At 35.6% G+C, this 22,645-nt stretch overlaps 1 protein-coding gene across 1 annotated transcript in view; it reads right to left on the bottom strand.

Moving 5' to 3' along the window:
* The window catches only part of RGS22 (regulator of G protein signaling 22), a 161,174-nt gene that overhangs the window by 11,063 nt on the left and 127,466 nt on the right, over positions 1 to 22,645 (bottom strand). The window contains exons 23-24 of the mRNA XM_082600786.1: positions 21,677 to 21,835; positions 10,162 to 10,260 (exon numbers count right to left, since the gene is read on the bottom strand). Coding sequence (XP_082456912.1) covers positions 10,162 to 10,260; positions 21,677 to 21,835 — 258 coding nt within the window. The remainder of the gene's footprint in view (positions 1 to 10,161; positions 10,261 to 21,676; positions 21,836 to 22,645) is intronic.

Below are 22,645 nucleotides of genomic sequence, written 5' to 3'. Positions count from 1 at the left end.
GCATGTAGCTGTTCAGTTTTTCCAATACCATTTAAAAAAATATATTTATTGATTGATTGATTTAGGCTGCACCAGATCTTAGTTGCGGCATGAAAACTCTTAGTTGTGGCATGCGAACTCTTAGTTGCAGCATGCATGAGGGATCTAGTTCCCCAATGAGGGATTGAACGCAGGCCCCCTGAATTGGGAGCACAGAGTCTTACTCACTGGACCACCAGGGAAGTCACAACACCATTTACTGAAGAGGCTGTCTTTTCCACATTATATATTCTTGCCTCTTTTGTTATAGATTAATTGCCCATATCAGTGTGGAATCATTTGTGGGCTCTTTATTTGGTTCCATTGATATATGTGTCTGATTTTGTGCCAGTACCATACTGTTTTGAAAACTGTAGCTTTGTAGTATAGTTTGAAATGAGGGATGTGTGATAACTCCTGTTTTTGTTCTTCTTTCTTACAAGTGTTTTGGCTATTCGAGGTCTTCTGTGTTTCTCACAAATTTTAGAATTATTTCTTCTATTTCTGTGATGAATGCCATTGGTATTTTGATAAGCATTGCACTGAATCTGTAGATTGCCTAGGTATTTGGTCATTTTAACAATATTAATTCTTTCAATCCATGAGCACAGTATATCTTTCCATCTGTTTGTGTCATCTTCAATTACTTTCATAAGTACCTTGTAGTTTTCTCAGTACAGATCTTTTATCTCCTTTGTTAGATTTATTCCAAGATATTTTATTCTTTTGAATGTGACTGTGAATAGGATTGTTTTAATTTCTCTTTCTGGTAGTTTGTTGTTACTGTCCAGAAATGCAACAGATTTCTGTATATTAATTTTGTATCCTGCAACTTTACTGAATTCACTGACGAGTTCTAGTAGTTATTTGGTGGTGTTTATAGGATTTTCTATATATAGTATCATGCCATCTGTAAACAGTGACAGTTTTACTTCTTTCTCAATTTGGATTCTATTTATTTCTTTTTCTTGCCTAATTGCTGTGGCTCGGACTTCTAATACTATGTTGAATAAAGTGACCAGAGTGGGTATACTTTTCTTTGTCCTGATCTCAGAGGAAATGCTTTTAGCTTTCCATCACTGAGTATGATGTCAGCTGTGCACCTGTTATATATAGCCTTATTATGTTGGGGTATGTTCCTTTATACTAACTTTGTTGAGTATTTTTATCATAAATGTGAATTTTGTTAAAAGCTTTTTCTTCATCTATTGAGATGATTATATGATTTTTATTCTTCAGTTTGTTAATGTGGTGTATCACATTGATTGATTTGCAAATACTGAACCATACTTGTATCAGTGGGATAAATGCCACATGATCATGGTGTAAGATCCTTTTAATGTATTGTTGAATTTAGTTTCCTAATATTTTGTTGAGGATTTTCATAGCTATGCTCATCAGTAATATTGGCCTGTAATTTTTTCATGTGTGATATCGTTGTCCAGTTTTGGTATCAGGGTGATGCTGGCCTCATAGATTGAGTAGGGAAGCATTCCTTCCTCTTCAATTTTTTGAAATAGTTTGAGAAGGATAGGTGTTAACTGTTCTCTAAATGTTTGATAGAATTTAAATGTGAAACCATCTGGTCCTGGAACTTTTTGATTACTGAATCAACTTCTTTACTGTTAATTGGCCTGTTCATATTTCCTATTTCTTTCCAATTCAGTCTTGAGAGATTGTACATTTCTAGGAATTTGTCCATTTCATCTGGGTTGTCCATTTTAATGACATATAATTGTTTGTAGTACTCTCTTATACTCCTTTGTATTTCTATGGTGCCAATGTAACTTCTCCTTTTTCATTTCTGATTTTATTTTATTTATTGCCCTTTCTCATTTTTTCTTGGTAAGTCTTGTTAAAGGTTTATCACTTTTGTTTATCTTTTCAAAAACCAGTATTTGGTTTCATTGATCTTTTACTTTTTTGGTCTCTATCTTATTTATTTCCTCTCTGATCTTTATTATTTCCTTCCTTCTGTGACTTTGGGCTTCATTTGTTCTTCTTTATCTAACTAAAGAAGGTAGATGGTAGGTTAGGTTGTTTATTCGAGATTTTTCTTCTTTCTTGAGGAAGGCCTATATGGTTATAAACTTCCCTCTTAGAACTGCTTTTGCTGCATCCCATATAGTTTTAAAAAATTGAAGTATAGCTGATTTACAATGTTGTGTTAACTTCTGCTGTACAGCAAAGTGATTCAGTTATATATATATTATACATATACACACATACATACAATCTTTTAAATACTGTTTTCCATTATGGCTTGTTACAAGATATTGAACATAGTTCCCTGTGCTATACAGTAGGACCTTATTGCTTATCCATTCTATATATACCAGCTTGCATTTGCTAGCCCCAAACTCCCACTCCATTCCTCCCCCACCACCCCTTCCTTGGCAACCACAAGTGTGTTCTCTGTGTCTGGGAGTCTGTTTCTCTTTTGTAGATAAGTTCATTTGTGTCATATTTTAGATTCCACATATAAGTGATATCATATGGTATTTGTCTTTCTTCTTCTGACTTACTTCACTTAGTATGATAATTTCTAGGTCTACCCATGTTGTTACAAATAGCATTATTTTATTCTTTTTTATGGCTGAGTAGTATTACATTGTATATGTATACCACATCTTCTTTACTCATCTGTTGATGGACATTTAGGTTGTTTCCAGGTCTTGGCTATTGTAAACAGTACTGCTATGAACATAGAGGTGCATGTATCTTTTTGAATTATTGTCTGCAATATGCCCAGAAGTGGGATTGCTGGATCACATAGCAACTCTATTTTTAGTTCTTTGAGGATACTCCATACTGTTTTCCATAGTGGTTGTACCAATTTACATTCCCACCAGCAGTGTAGGAGGGTTCCCTTTTCTCCACACCCTCTCCAGCGTTTGTTATTTGTAGATTTTTTTAAATGATGGCCATTCTGACTGGTGTGAGGTGGCACCTCATTGCAGTTTTGATTTGCATTTCTCTAATAATTAGAGATGTTGAGCATCTTTTCATGTGCCTGTTGGCCATCTGTATGTCTTCTTTGGAGAAATGTCTGTTTAGGTTTTCTGCCCATTTTTCAATTGGGTTGTTTTTGTTGTTGTTGTTGAGTTGTATGAGCTGTTTGTATAATTTAGAAGTTAAGCCCTTGTTGGTTGCATCATTTGAAAATATTTTCTCCCATTCCATAGGTTGTCATTTCCTTTTGTATGTGGTTTCCTTTGCCATACAAAAGCTTGTCAGTTTGATTCACTCCAATTTGTTTATTTTTGCTTTTATTTCTATTGTCTTGGGAGACTGACCTAAGAGAACATTGCTATGATTTATGTCAGAGAATGTTTTGCCTATGATCTCTTCTAGGAGTTTTATGGTGTCTTATGTTTAAGTCTTTAAGCCATTTTGAGTTTATTTTTGTGTATGGTGTGAGGGTGTGTTCTAACTTCATTGGTTCACATGTGACTGTCCAACTTTCCCAACAGCACCTGCTGAAGAGACTATCTTTTTCCCATTGTACGTTCTTGCCTCCTTTGTCAAAAATTAATTGACCATAGGTATGTGGGTTTATTTCTGGGCTGTCTATTCTGTTCCATTGATCTATATGTGTGTTTTTGTGCCAATACCACGCTGTTTTGATTACTGTGTCTTTGCATCCCATACAGTTTTGAGTGTGGCATTTCCATTTTCATTTATCTGGAGGTATTTTCTAGTTTCCTCTTTGATTTCTTCATTGACCCGTTGGTTTTTTAGTAGATTGTTGTTTAGTCTCCAGGTGTTCATTCTTTTCCCACTTTTCTTTCTTTAATTGACTTCTCATTTCATAACATTTGTTGGAGAAAATGCTTGATATAATTTTTATCCTCTTAAATTTGTTGAGACTTGTTTTGTGGCCTAACATGTGATCTATCCTTGAGAATGTTCCATGTGCACTCAAAAAGAATGTGTATTCTGTTGTTTTAGGATGTAATGTCCTGTAGACATCTATTAAGTCCAACTGGTCTATTGTGTTATTTAAGACCACTTATGCCATACTGATTTTCTTTCTGGATGATCCATCCATTGATGTAAGTGGACTACTCCTACTATTATTATATTATTGTCAATTTCTCCCTTTATGTCTGTTAATATTTGCTTTATATATTTAGGTGCTCCTGTATTGGGTGCATATATGTTAACGAGTATACTATTCTCTTCTTGTATTGATCCTTTTATCATTATATAATGCTCTTCTTTTTCTTTTGTTACAGTCTTTATTTTAAAGTTTATTTTGTCTGAGTATTGCTACTGGAAGTTTGTCATTTCCATTTGCATGAAATTTCTTTTTCCATACCCTCACTTTCAATCTGTGTGTCTTTAGCTTTGATATGAATCTCTTGTAAGCAACATGTAGCTGGATTTTTTTTAATCCAATCAGCCACCCTATGACTTTTCATTGGAGTATCTAGTCCATTGACATTTAAAGTGATTATTGATAAGTATGTACTTATTTTGTTACTTGTTTTCTGATTGTTTCTGCAGTTTTTTCATTTCTTCTTCTTTTAGTTTATTCCCTTGTGGTTTGATGATTTTCTTTAGTGGTATGCCTGTGTTCCTTTCTCTCCAATTTCTATGTATCAACTGTGGGTTTTTGATTTGTGGTTTTAATGGGGTTCATATATGTTGATGTAAAACTACATTTGTTTTAAACTGATAGTCATTTAAGTTCAAACATATTCTAAAATCTCTACATTTTTTACTCCCCTCCCCCACATTTTGTTTTTGATTTCATATTTATCGCCTTCATGATTATCCCGTTTATTTAGTTATAGTTGATTTTACAAGTTTTATCTTTTAATCTTCATACTAGCTTATTTAGGTGGTTGATCCACAGCCATTACTATATATTTGACTTTATTAGTGGGATTTTTCCTTTTCTATAAACTCTTCTTGTTGTAGCCCTTTATTTCCTCTTAGAGAAGACCCTTAAGCACTCCTTTTAGGTCCAGTTTCATGTTAAGAAACTCTTTCAGTTTTTGTTTGTTTGATAAGTTCTTTATCTCTCCTTCAGTTCTGAATGATAAACTTTCCGGGCAGACTATCCCATGTTGTAGGTGTTTCCCTTTCAGCACTTTAAATATATCATGTCATTCCCTTTTGGCCAGCAAATTTCTGCAGAAAAATTAGTTGATTGCCTTATGGGGTTATATGTGACTTTTTTTCTCTTGCTGCCTTTAAAATTTTCTCCTTATCGTTAACTTTTGCCAATTAATTATGATGTCTTGGTGTGGGTCTCTTTGGGTTCATCTTGTTTGGGACTCTCTGTATTTCCTATATCTGTATATCTATTTCATTCTTCAGGTTGGGAAATTTTCAGCCATGATTCCATGAAATACATTTTCAATCCCTTTCTCTCTTCTCGTTTTGGGACCCATATAATGTGAATGTTAGTATGCTTGATGTTGTCTTAGAGGTCCCTTAAACTGTCCTCATTTAAAAGTTTTGGTTTTCTTTTTCTTTTTGGGTGATTTTCATTTTTCTCCCTTCCAGGTCACTTATGCATTCTTTTGTATCACATAGTCTCCTGTTAATCACTTCTAGTGTGTTTTTCATTTTAGGTATTGTATTCTTCAGCTCTGACTGGTCCTTTTTTACATTTTCTAGTCCCTTGTTAAAATGTTCACTGTATTTTCCATTATTTTCACAAGTTCAGTGAACATTCTTATTACTAATGCTATAAACTCTCTATGTGGTAAATTATTTATGTTTCATTTTTTTCAGAGTTTTTTCTTGTTCTTTCATTTGAGAAAAACTCCTCTGTCTTCTCATTTTAACTTTTTATATCTCTATGAAATTAGGTGAAACAGTTTACCTATCCTGGTCTTGAAGGGGTGTCCTTTTATGGGAGTGTCCCTATGCAGTCATCATGTGCCCAGTGGTTTGGTGGGAGAGCTGGATACGAAGTAAGCACAGGTCACGTCTTCCCCCAGGTTGCTGTGGTAGCTATCACCTTTGTGGACTGAAGCCAGCACCAGATATAAGCAAGGGACTCTCCTATGCTCAGTATCCATCACCACCCTATCAGGGGTGGGGGTGGGTCCAAAGTTGCTGGAGCGGAAGCACTGAGGATCAGGTCTGAGGTGATTCCTTTCCCTCTAAGTGTGCACTCTCCTCCCTCCTGATAATGGCACCTTCATCCTAGAAGGAAAGAGCACCAAACAAAGAGGGGCCAGAGCAGGTTCCAGGTGCAGGCTGGGGCATGTGCTGGGATGGCCATGGGAAACTGGCCAGAGCCCTGGGTAGTTTCATTCTGCTTCCTCCACCTTGTTTTGTGAGTAAGCAAGCATGAGTGGAGTCTAGGTTTCTTACAGCCCTCCAGTAAGTCCTGCTGGTTTTCAAACCAGCTAAGGGGACTTGTCTTCCTGATGTTGGGTCTCAGAGCTGGGGTTCCCAATATGTACTTTGAACCCCTTAATCCCCAGGGAGGATCTCTGAGCCCATGATATACCCCCCCTTCTGTGTCTCCTTCTAGGGGTGCAGGTCCTGACCTGATTGCTTCCCCTCACTTCCTACCTGACTCTGTAGATCTTTCCTTACAGCCTTGGTTGTAGAACTGTCTTTCTGCAAACCTAGTTTGTTCTCACAAGTAGATGTATTTTTGATGTGTTCATGGGGGACCTGAGTTCAGCATCCTCCTATTCTGCCATCTTGATCTCCCAATCAAAAGTAATTTTTGCTTGGTATGTTTTTATTGCCATTTTATTATTTGTTTTGGGGTTGTTTTGTAGTTCATTTTCTTTCCTTTCTTCTTCTTTTGTTCTCTTCCCTTTTTATTTGATGACTACCTTAATGTTATGTTTGTACTCCTTTTTCTCTTTTGAGTGTGTACCTGTTACAGATTTTTGGTTTGTGGTTACCATGAAGTTTATATATAGCAATCTCTCTCTATATATGGTTATCTTATGTTGTTGACCTCTTAAGATCAAATGCATTTTAACAACCCTGCATTTTTTTCTGCTCCCCCCAAATTTACTAGTTATGACTCCATATTTTACATCATTTTCTTTTTTGTATCCCTTAACTACATATTGTGGATATAGATGATTTTATGACTTTTACTTTTAACTTTCCTACTAGCTTTATAAGTGGTTAATATACTACCTTTACTATATATTTGCCTTTAACAATAGTATTTTTCCTTTTGTAATTTTCACATTTCTAGTTGTGGCCTTTTCTTTTCCATGTAGAGGAGTCCCTTTAACATTTCTCGTAAGGTTGGTTTCGTGGTGCTAAACTCTTTTAACTTTTGCTTTTCTGTAAAACTTTTGATATCTCCTTCAAATCTGAATGAAAGCCTTGCTGGGTAGGTTGTAGGTTTTCCCTTTCATCACTTTAAATATATCATGCCATTCCCATCTGGCTGATAAGAGTTTCTGCTGAAAAGTCAGCTGATAGCCTAATGGGAGTTCACTTATACATAACTTGTTGCTTTTTCCTTGATGCTTTTAATAGTCTCTTTTTATGTTTAATTTTTGCCATTTTATTTTATTTTATTTTATTTTTAGGTAAGAAGTGGGTTTATTTAGAGAGAAACACACTCCACAGACAGAATGTGGGCTATCTCAGAAGGTGAGGGCAGCCTTGGGAGAAACACATTCCACAGACAGAGTGCAAGCCATCTCAGAAGGTGGGAAAGGCCTAATTTTTGCCATTTTTAATAGAACATGTCTTGTTACAGTCCTCTTTGGTTTGATCCTGTTTGGGACTCTGAGCTTCCCAGACCTGGATGTCTGTTTCCTTTCGCAGGTTAGGGAAATTTTCAGCTATTATATGTTCAAATAAGTTCTCCACCCCTTTCTCTCTCTTTCTTCTCCTTCTGGGACCTCTATAATGAATGTTAGTGTGGTTGATGTTGTCCCAGAAGTTTCTTAAACTGTCCTCATTAAAACATTTTTTTTCTTTTTTCTGTTCCACTTCAGTGATTTCCACTATTCTGTCTTTCAGTTCACTGATCTGTTCCTCTGTATCATTTTGTTGATTTCTTCTAGAGTATTTTTAATTTCAGTTATTGCACTTTTCAGCTCTGTTTGGTTCATCTTTATATTTTCTAATTTTGTTAAAAACTTCTAACTCTGTTCATCCATTCTTCTCCCAAGTTCTTTGAGCATCTTCATGATCATTATCTTAAACTCTGTATTGAGTAGATTGCTTATCTCCACTTAGTTCTTCTTCTGGGGTTTTATTTTATTCCTCTATTTGGAACATATTTCTTTGTCACCTCATTTTGCCTATTCACTGTTTTATTTCTATGCATTTTGTAGGTTGGTTATGTTTCCTGATATTAGAGAAGTGGTCTTATGTAGGAAACATACTATGGGGCCAGAAGTGCACTCCTGTCTGGTCACCAGACCTATATGATTTAGGGATGCTCTCTCTGTGGACTGCCTGGGTCCTTTTGTTGTGGCAGGCTGACTGCTACAGGTGTGCTGGTTGGCGTGGCTGGCCCTGTCTGGTTGGTTGCCAGGACCTGCCTTGTGTAGGGGCTGTCAGCCACTGGTAGGGGGGCTAGGTCCTGGCACAGATGGCTGCAAGGTCAGGGAAGTCCTGGCCTTGGTCCACCGGTTGGCAGGACTGGGTCATGAGACTGGTTTTGGAGCTAATATAGGCTTACTGATTGGTGGGGCTATGGCCCAGGGCATCCCAGGATGGTGCTGGTCTACCAGTTGGTGGGTTAGGTCTTACAGCTGGCTGTGGGGCTGCTGTGGTCTTGGGGCTGTCTAGGCCTTTGATGTAAAGTTTTAAACTCCCTGGCCTTAGGTTGGTGGGGCAGGGATGTGAGTGTTTTGGTGTACTATTTCTCAGTGAATCAATGTTGAAAAAGTTTAGATTTCTTGACAGCTATTCAGTCACATTTATACATTCAACTTGACTATGAATTTAGGTGTTTAGGAAAGATCCAAGTTTTTTTTTCAGGGGGGTAGTTATGCTTTTGGATCAATTACCATTCTTCAGTGTGCAAAATCTACCTGAAACAGATGCATATACAGAGCAGCCACACTGGCAAAATCATAGTGTATTATTATTTTACCAATTACTAGAGTAATTCAACATGTGTACCTTAATAGTAATAAGAATAAGAATAATTTATATTTATAAAATGCTTTTTGTTTCCAAAAGCTTTTTAGTTTCTTACAAAAGTCTTGAGATATATGACAGGATATCACCACCACCACCACCACCACCATCATCATCATCATCATCATTTATTTCTCTTTCTTTCTCTCTTTAACAGATAAGGAAACAGGCTCAAAGGAGAAGTGATTTTTTTTAAGCCTTCAAAGTAATATTGACTTGTAAGTGACAGAGTAAAAATTAGAAGCCTAGTATCTCTAATTCCACATCTCCTCACTTTATTGTTGCACAGTGTTTCTGAAACTTAATGCTAGTCATTTGCTAATAAATGTACTTCCAAATGGCATTATTAGGTAACACACTTTTAGACATGTCTTTTTCAATATACGGTTCCACAAAATTGGACATTTCTCTTCTCTTAATAATAGCTTTGTAGTCTATTGGTTATCTTAGCTGGGTAGCTGAACACATTTGACATTCTCAAGTATCAAAAAGACTGTTTCTTAAGCTAGTATTATCATATGATACAAACAATTTCAATACCAGTCTTTAAAAATGGACATAAATTAAACTTATGAAATTTCTGGGACATGGTATTAATGTATGTTATAAATGTAAATATAAACATAAAAACTCTACATTAGTTGATGATGATGTATTAGTCAATTTTATGACCACTTCAAAGATTTAAAAAACTGAAACTAGCATCTGACATTCTTTCTTTTCTTGACCCAAGAAGATATCAACCTGTATATATTCTCCTATTCTATATCATTATCTCTTTTCCAATAAGATAGTTATTTCAACTTCTGCCACTAAAATCTTCTTCATATGTATCAAGAAATCATTTCCCCTGAGTATGTTGTCCAGGATCAGCTGAAATTTTAATGTTCTCTGAAGGCTCAAGGAAATTCTCTTCCAATCTCTCTTAGTGATATAATTTTAGCCTCATTTTCAAACACAACTTTACTACTATAAAATGACTCAGTTATTGCATTCTGCTATACAATGCTCTACAGAAGAAGGGATATCTTTCCTGCTTACCTGTCGGCCGTATGCTTGCAGGCCTAAACCTGGGTCACTGATTAAAGTAGCTGTTTTGATAGCAGATCCTGAAGTACTTGGATATTGTTTGATTCCATCCTGTAATTATATTAAATTAAATTATTCCAAAAAAGGGGTAACACTATATTAACATAAACTTACAGTTCAGAAGTCATAACATCATATGAAAAAATATTTTGTGGTAAGCATCACACCACAAGGTTTCATCAAGTCAATGTCATGAATATGACATATTCTACTGTTATGATCTTTAATTTCTTTCATACTAATATAAAAATATTAAAAAATAAATGAGAAATTATAAAGTAGAATGTAATGATCACCTCCAAATTCTAGCTTCCAAGAAAAACCACTACATTTTCATGAACATCCATCCAAACTTCTCACTAGACAAATGCTTAGATATAATCTATAACTTGAATATTGATATTTTATAACCTAAATTTCATATAAATGGAATCACACTATACAAGCTCTTTTAAAATCTGCTTTTTCACGAAAAATATCATGAAAACATTTCTCTGTGAATAAATAAAGAACAGGAATATAAGGGCAGGGTCTTTGTATCATTCACCAAGTATGCCTACTGCAGAACACAGAGTATATACTTAAATATTTGTTGGATGATGGAATGCATAAATTACATCATCATTTTCACTGGATGAATGGTCTTTTTAAAAAAAATATTTATTTTTAGCTGTGTTGGGTCTTCATTGCTGCGCACGGGCTTTCTCTAGTTGCAGCGGGCGGGGGTTACTCTTCCTTGCTGTGCGCGGGCTTCTCATTGCAGTGGCTTCTCTTGTTGCGGAGCACGGGCTCTAGGCACGCAAGCTTCAGTAGTTGTGGCACGTGGGCTTAGTTGCTCCGCGGCATGTGGGATCTTCCCAGAACAGGGCTTGAACCCGTGTCCCCTGCATTGGCAGGCGGATTCTTAAGCACTGTACCATCAGAGAAGCCCTGAATGGTCTTATACACTCAAATATTTGTTGAATGATTAAAGAATAAACTACATTATCAGTTCAACAGGTAAATAATATTCTAGTAAAGGAATGTACCACAGATGATTTAACCAATACCTATTAGAAATTTAAGTCATTAAAAATTTTTACTATTATAAACAATGCTGTATACAAACATCTTTCTGCACTTTTAAAATTCTCTCCTTTAGAATAAATGTCTAGAAGTCTATCTGCCGGATTAAAAAGAATGAACATCTTAAACAATAAAAGTTGTCAAACTGCCCTTCAGAAACAAAGCACCATTTTACACTTTCTCCAATAATGCATGAATCTGCAGGCCTCTTCCTCATACCCTCAACCAACACTGGATATTTTCTTCTTTGCCAGTCTACACGTCTTTGGTTACTAGTGAGGTTGAACATCTTTTAATGCTTTTAATCATTTGTATTTCTTTTGAGAATTGCCTGTTGATGCCCTTTGCCCTATTTTTTTGTTAAGAGTATTTATGATTTATTTTTATAACATATCATACATTTTATGTTTTCCCAATTTGTCTTTTAACCTTGGTTTTGGCCATTTAAAATTTAAAATTTTTTACTGATCCTTTGTTAATGAATTTGCCACTGTTCATTTTAAGTACTTGATATTAAACTACATGAAAGTTTTCCATGAGATTGTTTCTCCTGTCATAACTTTCTTCAGATTACCTAGCTTCATTTGATTCCTTTATAAGAAAGAGAGCTGAAGGATATAATTGATATTAGTATTTTTATTATAAAGAAGGCCAATTACTGCTACAATATTAAAAATAACTAATATTTACTTTATGACATGTATTATTCTTCACATACTATATTTAATTCTACCCTGTAAGTTCTATTACTATTTCCATTTTCCTGAAAAAAAAAACAATGAGGTTTTCGGAAGTGAAGTGGTTTCCCTGAGATATTAGAACTGATCAATGATAAGGCTAGGATTCAAAACCAGGCAGTCTGACTCTAGAAACTGCCCTCCTAACCACTATACTATATTGTCTCAGATCAAATGATACCTTACAATTGTATAGTGGAATATCTTACATATTCTTTTATTCATATCATTTCAATGAATCCCTCTCAAATCATATGAGATTAATATCATCACCATTAGTCGATAGATGAATTTGAGGTTAAGAGGGTTATGAGTCGTGCCCATGGTTACCTAAGGAAGTCCAATATTTTTCAGTGACTTTTTTCAGAGGATACACTTTTACGTTACAAAAAAATTATGAGTTTCCCATATTCACTTTTTCCAACATTTCCTCATACGTCTTCATTGACAATAAAATCCTGGAACAAATGTCGACTCTACTGGTCTTCCTTAGCTTACACTTTCCGTGTTAAAATAAATGCATGTGTGAAATTTGTAGTTACTAATAAGTGATGGCAATATGTTTATTGTGTAAAGTAAGAATATTCATAAGTAGAATTCCTATGTTTTCTTTAGGATTATTCACCCTACAAAACGAATGTCAATATTTGTACCTAACCCTGTTAGCAGTTACCAGTTGACAGATATGGACAGATCAGAAAATCACTTAAGGACATTTGCATTTCCATAACTGAAGTATAATATGGACGATATAAAGATACATCCTGGATTTTCTGGAGAAGCAGCAATTTCAGATTTTCTCTACCCTCATCACACTGTATATTTCAACTTTTGTTTCAGACAATATGTTTATCATATATCTAAGCAAACTGAAAATACTTGGGATGACACTTAGAGAGCTGTGAAGTTCTTCCTGTTTAGGATACAGTAAGAGATCTTTATATCCTCCTTACTTCTATATTCTTTATTCAATAAGCATATATTTAGAACCATTTGTTAAAATACTATTTTAAGACTAACTCAAATTTACCTATTCTTTGAGATCCTTTACCTTTCCCTCACAAATAATTAATTCCTCATTTTCTGGGATTTCAGCTTTTGTTTATATTCTTTTCAGTTAAGTGTATGTGTGTATCTATCTATCCTTACACTATATGTAAATTATATTCATATCCCTAGCATATGTAGTAGGGATCAATATGAATAGATGATCAATAAAACTCTATGTAGTAGATGATCAGTAAAAGTCTGGTGAAAGAAGCAGGAAAAGGATTAGGAGGGGAAGCTCTTTTGAGAGACTATTTAGGCCACATTAGTAGAAAATGCAGCAGACTCACGTGAGACTCATCTGATTGGTGAAGTTATTCATGTGCCACGGGTGGAATCAGAAAAGAGCTCCAAGCATACATGTTAGACAACATTCTATTTTTTCTCCCTACATCAACCCTTCAAATATATTTCCTTATTGAGCCTACCAACTTAGGATCACATTCAGGCAGCTCAGTCAGACATGGACTTGCCTCAAGGGACTGGAGAAGGTAAATGAGACGATTTTTATTTAGTGAACTCTGCTTTTCATCAGATTATATAGATTGGGCCAGATGCATAGTTGGTTTGAGGGGGAAATCAGCTTTTGTATTATTTGATCTATCATTTATCACCTAAACCACTGGAAGGGAAATAATTGCAGAAATTGTTAAAATAAATAAGCCAAAAATAATTATATTTAAGTTTAATAACATTTCATTTCCATACATGGGATATATATGTGTATATATTTGCTGCATGGTTAAAGAACTCACAATACATCAACAAAAATACGTGAAGCCACATTGTGAAGAACTGATTCAGTAGAAGCAAGATTTTGCAGACACATCTTCCTATTTTCTCGCTCTTATGTCTTCCCTGATTCTCATTCCCTGAGGGTACTGGAAATGCCCTCAACTTCTGGATGATAGAATACATCAACCAAAGATAAGCTTCTGAAAATGTGATAATCTTTTGTAGCATCATTCATATAAAAATGTTATTATATATTAAATACTTACAAAAACATTTATAGCACTCACATAAGATATGAATAAATATACCACCAAAGCTTAAGAGATGCAATATCACCAGTACCTCTGTTCCCCTTTGTGTCACTCTCCAATCCCATCATCTATCTCCACCCAACCCATGAAGGTAACCGCTACACTGAATTTTGTATGTTTATCATTTCTTTTTCTTATTTATAGTTTCCCACATTTGTATTGATTAGTTTTATACGAATTTTAACTTTATATAAGCAGAATTGACTGGTTCTATTCATTTGCAAATTTTCCACTCAACATTATACTCCTGCTATACATCTATGTTTACTATTGTGGTTAGTTTATTTGTTTTCCATCACAGCACAGTATTCTACTACATGAATTTGTTTTTCCAATCTCCTGTTAATAGACATTTGAATAGCTTCTGATTTTTTGCTATAGAAAGCATAAACCATGTGCATGTCTCCTGATATTTGTGTCCATGAATTATTCTAGGATATATCTCCTGATATTTGTGTCCATGAATTATTCAAGTAGATTTGACAAGTTGAAGGCTAAGTGCATCTTTTAATTTACTGGATAAAGTCAAATTGTTTTCTAAAGTGACTATCAATGTACACTCCCATCCATAGTGTGTAAGAGTTCTGACTGCTCCCTATTATAGGTGGTTGAGGAAAATATAAGACATTTCAAAATGAGCAGAAAATGGCAGGTGATATGCATATAAAACCATTACAAGAATAAAACAGAAAATGAGAACTCCAATATTTTAGCTGATGACACTACTCTCCAAGAAATCTAATCATGAATCAGAGGAAAACTCTAACATAGGAGCCCAAAGTGGATAAAATATCCCTACACAAACATTTTCAAATATGAAATACTCCAAACCATAAATGCAGAAACTCAGGAACACCGAATAGCCTAAGCAATCTTTTTTTTTACTTTATTTATTTTTAATATATTTATTCTTTTTGGCTGAGTTGGGTCTTCGTTGCTGTGCGCAGGCTTTCTCTAGTTGCAGGGAGCGGTGGCTACTCTTCGTTGCGGTGCATGGGTTTCTCATTGCAGTGGCTTCTCTTGTTGCGGAGCACGGGCTCTAGGCGTGCGGGCTTTCAGTAGTTGTGGCTCGCGGGCTTCGGTAGTTGTGGCTTGTGGGCTTCGGTAGTTGTGGTTCGTGGGCTCTAGAGTGCAGGCTCAGTAGTTGTGGCACACAGGTTTAGCTGCTCCGCGGCATGTGGGATCTTCCCAGACCAGAGCTCAAACCCGTGTCCCCTGCACTGGCAGGTGGATTCTTAACCACTGCACCACCAGGGAGGCCCCCAAAGCAATCTTGAGAAAGAAAAATGGAGCTGGAGGAATCAGACTCTCTGACTTCAGGCTATACTACAAAGCTACAGTAATCAAGACACTATGGTACTGGCACAAAAACAGAAATACAGATCAATGGAACAGGATAGAAAGCCCAGAGATAAACCCACGCACATATGGTCACCTTATCTTTGATAAAGGAGGCAAGAATATACAATGGAGAAAAGACAGCCTCTTCAATAAGTGGTGCTGGGAAAACTGGACAGCTTCACGTGAAAGAATGAAATTAGAACACTCTCTAGCACCACACACAAAAATAAACTCAAAATCGATTGAAGACCTAAATGTAAGGCCAGACACTATCAAACTCTTAGAGGAAAACATAGGCAGAACACTCTATGACATAAATCACAGCAAGATCCTTTTTGACCCACCTCCTAGAGAAATGGAAATATAAACAAAAATAAACAAATGGTACCTAATGAAACTTCAAAGCTTTTGCACAGCAAAGGAAACCATAAACAGGATGAAAAGACAACCCTCAGAATGGGAGAAAATATTTGCAAATGAAGCAACTGACAAAGGATTAATCTCCAAAATTTACAAGCAGCTCATGCAGCTCAATATCAATAAAACAAAACAACCCCATCCAAAAATGGGCAGAAGACCTAAACAGACATTTCTCCAAAGAAGATAATACAGATTGCCAACAAACACATGAAAGGATGTTCAACATCACTAATCATTAGAGAAATGCAAATCAAAACTACAATGAGGTATCACCTCACACCGGTCAGAATGGCCATCATCAAAAAATCTACAAACAATAAATGCTGGAGAGGGTGTGGACAAAAGGGAACCCTCTTGCACTGTTGGTGGGAATGTAAATTGATACAACCACTATGGAGAACAATATTGAGGTTCCTTAAAAAACTAAAAATAAAACTACCATATGACCCAGCAATCCCACTACTGGGCATATACCCTGAGAAAACCATAATCCAAAAAGAGGCATGTACCAGTGTTCATTGCAGCTCTATTTACAATAGCCAGGACATGGAAGCAACCTAAGTGTCCATCGACAGATGAATGGATAAAGAAGATGTGGCACATATATACAATGGAATATTATTACTCAGCCATAAAAAGAAACAAAATTGAGTTATTTGTAGTTAGGTGGATGGACCTAGACTCTGTCATACAGAGTGAAGTAAGTCAGAAAGAGAGAAACAAATACAGTATGCTAACACATATATATGGAATCTAATTTTAAAAAAAGGGTTCTGAAGGACCTAGGGGCAGGACAGGAATAAAGATGCAGAAGTAGAGAATGGACTTGAGGACACTGGGAGGGGAAAGGGTAAGCTGGGGTGAAGTAAGAGAGTGGCATTGACATATATACACTACCAAATGTAAAATAGCTATCTAGTGGGAAGCAGCCACATAGCACAGGGAGATCAGCTCGGTGTTTTGTGACCACCTAGAGGGGTGGGATAGGGAGGGTGGGAGGGAGATGCAAGATGGAGGAGATATGGGGATATATGTTTATGTATAGCTGATTCACTTTGTTATAAAGCAGAAACTAACATGCCATTGTAAAGCAATTATACTCCAATAAAGTTGTTAAAAAAAGAAACTCAGAACAGAAACAGATAAAAAAATTTTAAAAGGCAGTGTAAAATGACAGTTTACTGAACTTAAAAAAAGACTGAAAAAAATAAAAATCTCTCAGAAATGAAGCTATAAGGTACCCAAGGGTTCATGAATATCTATCATAAAGAAAGTGTATATATACATATATACACACATATATATAATATGAATATAAATTCCCCTCTTCCAAAGTTGGCACAAGATATAAACATACAAACTCAAGAACTTGAGTAACGCTCAAACAGAATCAACCCAAAGAAATCTGCACAAGACACATCATAATCAAAATTCTGAAAACTAAAGAAAAAAGAAAGAAGAAAATAATAAATCTTGGAACATCAAAAAGGAAGAAAAATAGCAAGAGCAAAATTAGGGGTAAATACAGTAGACTTTTCACCTTGAGTTTCCTGATTTATGTTTGATGGTTGAAGCAAAAATTATACAATTGTCTGATGTGGTTCTCAATATATGTTGAGAAATATTTAGGATAATTATAAACAGGTGAGGGGAAAGAGACTTAAAGGGAGGTAGTTTCTAGACTCAAACTGGTAAAATGTCAACACCAATAGACTGCGATAAGTTATGCATGTATAATGTGCTATCTAAAGCAACCACTGAAACATCCAAACAGAGATAGAGCAAAATGAAATTCTAAGAAATGTTCAAGTATATCCACAGGAATGCGAGACAAAGGAAATAGAAAAAAAGAAACAGGGAACAGATAAAACAAAAAATAAAATGGCAGAGTTAAGAACTAACATATCAATAATTACTTTAAAGATACACAGACTAAATATACCAATTAAAAAACAGAGATTCGTAGAGTAGACTAAAAACAAAAACCAAACACCACCACGACACAACTATATGCTGTTTACAGGAAACTTAATTAAAATATAATGATGTAGGCAGTAAAGGAATGGAAAAATATACCATGTGAAAAATCAAGATAGCAAGATGGTTCTGTAGCTTTGGAGAAGTTTGGTAGTTCCTCAAAAGGAGCCATCAATTCAACTTCTAGGTCCCAAGAAAAATTAAAACATGTCTATACATAAGGTTGTACAGAATGTTCATAGCAGCATTATTAATAATAGCCAAAAAGTACATTAACTGATGAATGGATAAGCAAACTGTAGTACAGCCATATAGTGCAATATAAGTTGGCTGTAAGAAGAATAAAGTAGTGAAACATGCTACAAAATGGATGAACCTTGAAAATATCATGCTAAGTGAAAGATGCCAGCCATAAAAGACCACATGCTGTATGATTTAATTTACATGAAATGTCCAGATATAGAAAGCAGATTAGTGGCTTCCAGAGGCTGAGAGGGAAGGAGTAAAGGGGAGTGACTCCTAATGGGTACAGTTTCTTTCTGAGGTGATGAAAATTAAGTAGTAGTGATGGTTGCACAACTCCGTAAATATACTAAAACCACAAAATTGTATACTTTAACAGTGTGAATTTTATGGTATGTGAATTAAATTTCAATAAAGCTATTGTTAAATAAAAGCACTCAAATAAAAGAATAAGAAGAAGGAGGAGGAGGAGGAGAAGAAGAAGGCAAGAGTGACTACATTAGCATTTTATTGTAATAGCCCAAAACAGGAACCAACTCAAATGTCCTCTAATGAGTGAATGGTTAAAATGTGGTACAATGTACCACAGAGCACTACTCAGCAGTTAAAGAGGATGAACTATGGATATACACAACAACATGGATGGATCTCAAGGGTATTTATGTAGAGTGAAAACTGCCAGTCTCAGTCACATATTGTATGATTCTATTTATATAACATTCTCAAAACGACAAAATTTTCTAAATGGGGAACAGATCCATGGCTAACAGACATTATAATGGGTAATTGGATGGACATGACTTATAGTCACGAGGGACATCTTTGTGGCCCATCTTGAATATAGTGTTGGTTACTTGAATCTACACACGTGACAAAATGGCATAGAACTATACACACACCTTGTATCAGTTATCAATTTCCTGATTTTACTATTGTATATAGTTAATGTAAGGTGTAGCCACTGGGGGAAACTGGGTGATGGGTACATGGGACTTCTCTACTATCTTTGCAACTTCCTGTGAATGTTAATTATTTCAAAATAAAAATTTTTCTAAAAAATAATTTGGAATTTGAAATTTAAAAATATAATAGCAATAGCATTATTTTAAACATGAAATACTTTGGAATAAATTTCACAAAATATACTCAAGACCTGTCATTGAAAATGACAAATCATCAATGAGAGAAATGAAAGAATAACTAAACAGAGATAAACTGTGCTCATGGAATAAAAGACACAGTATTGTTATGACATCAATTCTCAAACTGACCTATAGGTTCATTACAATCCTGATCAAAATATCCGAATAGTTAACATGTGAAAAGTTGTTCCACCTTACTAATAATTAGGTGAACGTAAATAAATGCATCAGCATGATGACATACCACTTGTCATCAACAGACTGACAAAAATTTCAAAGTCTGAACAAAACAAATGGGGAGAAGTAGGAATATAGATTGACACACGCTCATACTCTCTTACTCAGCCATTCCAAAAACATTTTTATACATGTGAATATGAAGACGTTTACAGGAATGTTGTCTGCAGTGCTGTTTGTAATGGTAAAAATTGAAAAAAAATCCAACAATAAAGAAATAGTTAGGGACTTCCCTGGTGGTGTAGTGGTTAAGAATCCACCTGCCAATGCCAGGGACACGGGTTCGATCCCTGGTCCAGTAAGATCCCACATGCTGTGGAGCAACTAAATCTGTGAGCCACAACTACTGAGCCTACTCTCTAGAGCCTGCGAGCTACAACTACTGAAGCCCTCGCACCTAGAGCCCGTGCTCGGCAACAAGAGAAGCCACTGCAATGAGAACCCCACGCACCGCAACGAAGAGCAGCCCCCACTCACCACAACTAGAGAAAGGTCGTGTGCGGCAATGAAGACCCAACGCAGCCAAACTTAAAAAAAAAAAAAGTGAAATAAAAAGGGTATATTTATTCATATGATGGAAATGCAGCAATTAAACTGAATAAATGAGATCCAAGTAGAGCAGTGTGAGTAGAATTAAAAGACAAAATTGAGTTTTAAATGCAAGATGTAGAAAGCACAATATGTGCTATGGAATGAATTGTGTCTCCCCAAATTCATATGTTGATGCCCTAACGTCCACTGTGTCTGTATCATGAGATAGGGTCTTTAAGAGGTACTTAAGGTTAAATGAGGTCATAAGGGTAGGGTCCTAATCCAAAGAAACTGTGGCTTTATAAGAAGAGGAAGAGAGAGAGCTCTTTTTCTCCCCAACTTGTGAGGACATAACAAGAAGGTGGCCATTTTCAAGACAGGAGGAGAGGTCTCACCAAGAATCGTATTAGCTGGCACCTTGATTTGGGACTTCTAGTCTCCAGAACTATGAGGAAATTAATTTCTGTTGTTTTAGCCATCCAGTCTCTGATATTTTGCTATGGTAGCCTGAGAAGACTAATAAAATATGGTACCATCACGTAAGTTAAAATACATACAAAATAGTCCTCTGGATTGTTTATGAATCCATACACCCATATAAAACACTATCTTAAAAAGGAGCTGGGAGAACATACCCCAAACTTAATGGTTGCTCTTGGAGATGGGGAGGGTAATAGAACTCAGGGCTGGAGTTAAGAGAGTTTACTCTTCTGCAGTATTTCACTTCTTAAGGAAAAATGAAAGGCAAATGAGGAAAATGTTAAGTGTTTATTTTGACCTGTGCAAATATGGGTGTTATAATTATATTACTTTTATATCTTTAGATTATCTTTTTTTTTTTTTTTTTTTTTTTTTGCGGTACGCAGGCCTCTCACTGTTGTGGCCTCTCCCGTTGCGGAGCACAGGCTCCGGACGCGCAGGCTCAGCGGCCATAGCTCATGGGCCCAGCCACTCCGTGGCATGTGGGATCTTACCAGACCGGGGCACGAACCCACGTCCCCTGCATCGGCAGGCAGACTCTCAACCACTGCGCCACAAGGGAAGCCCCTAGATTATCTTTTAAATTTCTTTTAAAACACACAATAGGGATAAGCTTGCAAATAAGATGAAATATATTACTTGTTATCCCTTTTCAAGTCAAGGAAAATAAATAAATATAAAGATAGAGGAACTGATAAATGAATGGACAGACTAAAAGACAAATAGGCAGGCTGGACAATTTATGACTTACATTTGTAAATTTCACAGTCATATATCATTCTCTAATTTTCATATTGAAAATGCTGCCCCCAGTACCTAATATTTTTTCATTCATTCATTCATTCCCATATTTATTTGGTAAACAATAATTTATAATTGAGCATGTGCTGGATAGTGGTAGAACTGTTTAATAAGACAGATGGTATCTTTGAGGATCTCAGTCCAGTGAGAAAAACAGATGCAAAAACGTATTCACAAGACAATATAAAGTGTTCTCCAAGAGAGGTACATAGAAGAGATGTCATTTGAGATAAATTTTTTAAAATTCAAAAACAAGTCTGAAACCTCTGACTGAAGGCTTTAAAAACCACTAAAATCTGTATTCTATAACTTCTCTGTATTTTTGCTCAGCCCAAATTCTTCTACACATATCACATAACTTTTAAAAGTCTGATTAAACCCAAAATGATTCTTGTCTCACCTTTGCAAATTTTTCGTCTTCCGTGACTACCAATCTTTTTTTCTGCTTACTATATTCTTGTCTTCTCTCCAAAACACTCATAATTTTTTCATCAGTTAAGTTCTTCCTAAACTCACAAAACTGAGGCCAAAACTTAAACAGAACTCCAAAAATTGTCATCTGTATATAAAACAAAGTATGTCTCAGATTACAGTTTTATACAAATGTACCAATTTAAACTCTAATTCACCATAATAATGGATTAACTATTCTATTCTTTAATACACAGCATGTTTCCTCCAACTTATTGTCTCCAGACATCTTGGTATAGTTTAGTTCAGCACATGCTTATCATCAATGTTATTTTACTACCAATGAGAAGTCTTTCTTTTAAAAAAAACATACTCTTAAATACAGTTAAAAGTCACTTTATGCTTTATGTTTCCCTATCCAGTTGATTGCATTAATAAAGAATCCATTAGGTCTTTTTAAATAAGAAATTTATGTTTTCTTTGAAAACATATACCAGTTGATCTGCCACACACTCTGCTGTTTTATGCAAGTATTTCAAATATTCAGCCCATCAAGGGGAACTCCTCTCCGGTCCCCTTTCCCTTCTTTTAGAGAAAGAAAATACCATTTTGCCTCTGGAAAAGCTCTTAAACAAAGCTGCAGATCTAAGAATAAATCTTGAGTAACTTTTAAATGATATAATCTCTCTTTTATGTGAGAGCAAGAAAAGTAACATTTAAAAAGCAGAGTGGTATCCTGCACAAATGCTTTCTTAGGACACTCTACATTAAGTGATTAATTGTGATATTTATAGAGATAAGAATTGTTGCTCAAATTCCCATGCCAAGTTTTTCCATTAGTTCCAGAGGCATACATTACTTCCAAGGTAGGACTTGCCACATCAGATCAAGTCCAACGTTTTGTTGCTGGGAATGGCCTATACCTAATGCCCTGGAGAAAAATGAACTAACCCATTAG

This window comes from Mesoplodon mirus, assembly GCF_964341445.2.
Source record: "Mesoplodon mirus genome assembly, chromosome: 16".
Lineage (NCBI taxonomy): Eukaryota > Metazoa > Chordata > Mammalia > Artiodactyla > Ziphiidae > Mesoplodon > Mesoplodon mirus.
This window is presented reverse-complemented; position numbering and strand designations above follow the sequence as displayed.